This window comes from Muntiacus reevesi, chromosome 9 (genome assembly GCF_963930625.1).
Source record: "Muntiacus reevesi chromosome 9, mMunRee1.1, whole genome shotgun sequence".
Lineage (NCBI taxonomy): Eukaryota > Metazoa > Chordata > Mammalia > Artiodactyla > Cervidae > Muntiacus > Muntiacus reevesi.
In genome coordinates, this window is record NC_089257.1 from 10,282,608 (window position 1) to 10,285,490 (window position 2,883).

Genomic DNA, 2,883 nt, shown 5'->3' on the forward strand with positions numbered 1-2,883 from the left:
AATAAAATCCAAATAGGCTAACATTGGACTTAGACAAACTAGTCTTATTTTTCCAGAGCTGTCAAAAATACAAGTAATTATTCTGAAGCATTCATCAAGAACTACTATACATGCTTCCACAAAACTTCGTTTACAACTCAAGGTAAGTACTTTGGATATTTTAAGCCCCTGAAATACACTGACACATGTTTATGGGAAAAGGTTTTTATCTACATACAGTTAGAATAAATTATCTAACAGACTGCTTAATTAATGTTATCTCTCAGAAACAAACTACAAAATGTAGTAAATTTTTGAATTGGAAAATAATGTTGTCTCTTTAATTCCTACGCAAATAAAATTATATTTTTCCATAGATCTGATTAATTGCCTTTTAACTACATAGCATCAAGTACTTATTTTATAAAAGTAAGTAAGTCATGCTAGATCACTTTTATGTTTTAAAGCTTTGGGGACTTACACAAAATTGAAAAACAGGGAAATATAAGTGTATTTTCATTTATCTGTTATGTATTTTTAACCACCACCTGTGTTACCTAAGCCAAGCTCACTCTGCTTACTGCAAGGCAAGCCAGTTAACTGTGAGTTTAGTTGTTGAGGCAAGGAATATTGACTTTATTCAGAAAGCCAGCAGAGAAAGAAGATAGCAGAGCGATGTCTCAAAATAATCATCTAATCGGGTCCAGATGACAGGTTCTTTTATAGAACAAAGATGAGGGGAGGGCGAAGAAGTAAATTAAAAAGGCAATCATCTCCTGGAATGGCAAGCCTTGGGCAGAGAATATGTTAACTCCTTCCCTCCTGTAGCCATCCACAGGTGGACAGGGTCCCAAACAAATGCACTTTGGTTTAATATTTAGGCAGAGGGGCAGGGTTTTCCAAAGTAGACCAATATGTATGAACAGTATTCTTTCAGTGAACAAATGCAACAGGAAACAAAGGTTAAATTTAAAAGAAATATATCCAACATGGAGTAAGTTTTCCCTGTAACATATACATGGGCACCAAAATCTTGGTGGCAACAAAAACACTGGAATGTTACTATTAGTTGCCTCAAGTGCTTTCTTTTAGATCCTATTTAATTTTTCATTAGCATCTTCCATATTTTCTACATCATAAAGCAAAGCAGGACCACTTGTTTGTAAAGCTAAGTAAGGCTCAAGAAGACTACTCTGAGAGTAATAGATTCCTTTTCCTGGAGCAAGAATGTCACGTCATTGGAGAGCTTCAGCTGCCTTTTGCCCACAAGATGGTGTGACTCACGGATAGAAGCTGCTGACGATCACCTTCCCCAACACTGGCAGAGGCCGTAGAAGGTGTCATTTTTATTCTTCAACTCACAACAAACTCTGCCAAATCCATCAGATTAAATGGCTAAAGTGAATCTTACTTTAGTCACTGAATTCATCCTCAAGGGAATTACAGAGCGGCCAGAGCTTCAGGTCCCCTGCTTCGTGGTGTTTTTGGTCGTCTATCTGGTCACGGTGCTGGGCAACCTGGGCTTGATAACCTTGATCAGACTTGATGCTCGACTCCACACGCCCATGTACTATTTCCTCAGTCACCTGGCCTTTGTTGATCTTTGCTACTCCTCTGCTATCACTCCAAAGATGATGGTGAACTTTGTTGTGGAGCACAATGCTATTGGCTTCTATGCTTGTGCAACGCAACTGGGCTGTTTTCTCACTTTCATGATCACGGAGTGTTTCCTCTTAGCTTCCATGGCCTACGATCGCTATGTAGCCATCTGCAGTCCCCTGCACTATTCCACACTGATGTCAAAGAGAGTCTGCATTCGGTTAGTGGCAGTTCCATATGTGTACAGCTTTCTGGTTGCCCTGTTCCACACCATCATCACCTTCCGTCTGACTTACTGTGGCCCCAATGTTATTAACCATTTCTACTGTGATGACCTCCCTCTCCTGGCTCTGTCATGCTCAGACACACACATGAAGGAAATTCTGATCTTCGCCTTTGCTGGTTTTGATATGATCTGTTCGTCTTCCGTTGTCCTCACCTGCTACCTCTTCATCATCACCGCCATCGTAAGGATCCGCTCTACCCAGGGGCGACGCAAGGCCGTTTCTACCTGTGGCTCCCACATGGTGGCTGTTGCCATTTTTTATGGCACGCTGATCTTCATGTACCTGCAGCCCAAGTCAAACCACTCCCTGGACACAGACAAAATGGCCTCTGTGTTTTACACAGTGGTGATCCCCATGTTGAACCCACTCATCTATAGTCTAAGAAACAAAGAGGTGAAAGATGCCTCCAAGAAAGTCTTGGGGAAAGGTTGTGAAACTATAAAGATACTAAAATTAAGAAAATAATAATAATAATATTACATTAAATGCAAGAAGAAAAATAAGTCAGTCTTTCCCTTTTTGACATTGCTTGTGATTTCTTTACCAGTAGACTGAAAATGTGATTGTTACTTCAACAGACTCTGATAAGTAATACAAGGACCCAGGTCAATTCTGGAAAGTCAGTTTGATTCTGAGTCCTGTTCAAGACATAGTAGCATTTGAAGACGATGAAATCATCTTCAAATACGAACACAGATACACTCCCAAACACATATACATGTATCCCAAACAAAGGTAGTAGCATCTTTTTCTTAGAACTCAGGACTCTAAGACCAAGATTGCCTGAGTTTGAATTCTATCTTCTTCTTTTATTAGCTGTGAAACTTGGGACAATTGACCTGAACTCTGCATGACTCTCTTTCCAACTTTACAAAATAATGGGAACTGAATGGTTGATTGGTCTTGCAGGTTAAACAGGTTACTGTTTATGAAAGTCTTAGAACAGTATTCTGTTGTAGTAAGTGCTATGCCTGCTACGTCACTTCAGTCATGTTCGGCTCTTTGTGACTCCATGGAC

The 2,883-nt window shown here is 39.9% G+C and overlaps 1 protein-coding gene across 1 annotated transcript; it reads left to right on the forward strand.

Moving 5' to 3' along the window:
- The first annotated feature begins 1,370 nt into the window (after positions 1-1,370).
- On the forward strand, positions 1,371-2,330 carry LOC136174843 (olfactory receptor 8U3). The gene has a single exon (XM_065945096.1). It carries the CDS (start codon positions 1,371-1,373, stop codon positions 2,328-2,330), a length of 960 nt encoding a protein of 319 aa, XP_065801168.1.
- Positions 2,331-2,883: the final 553 nt, after the last annotated feature.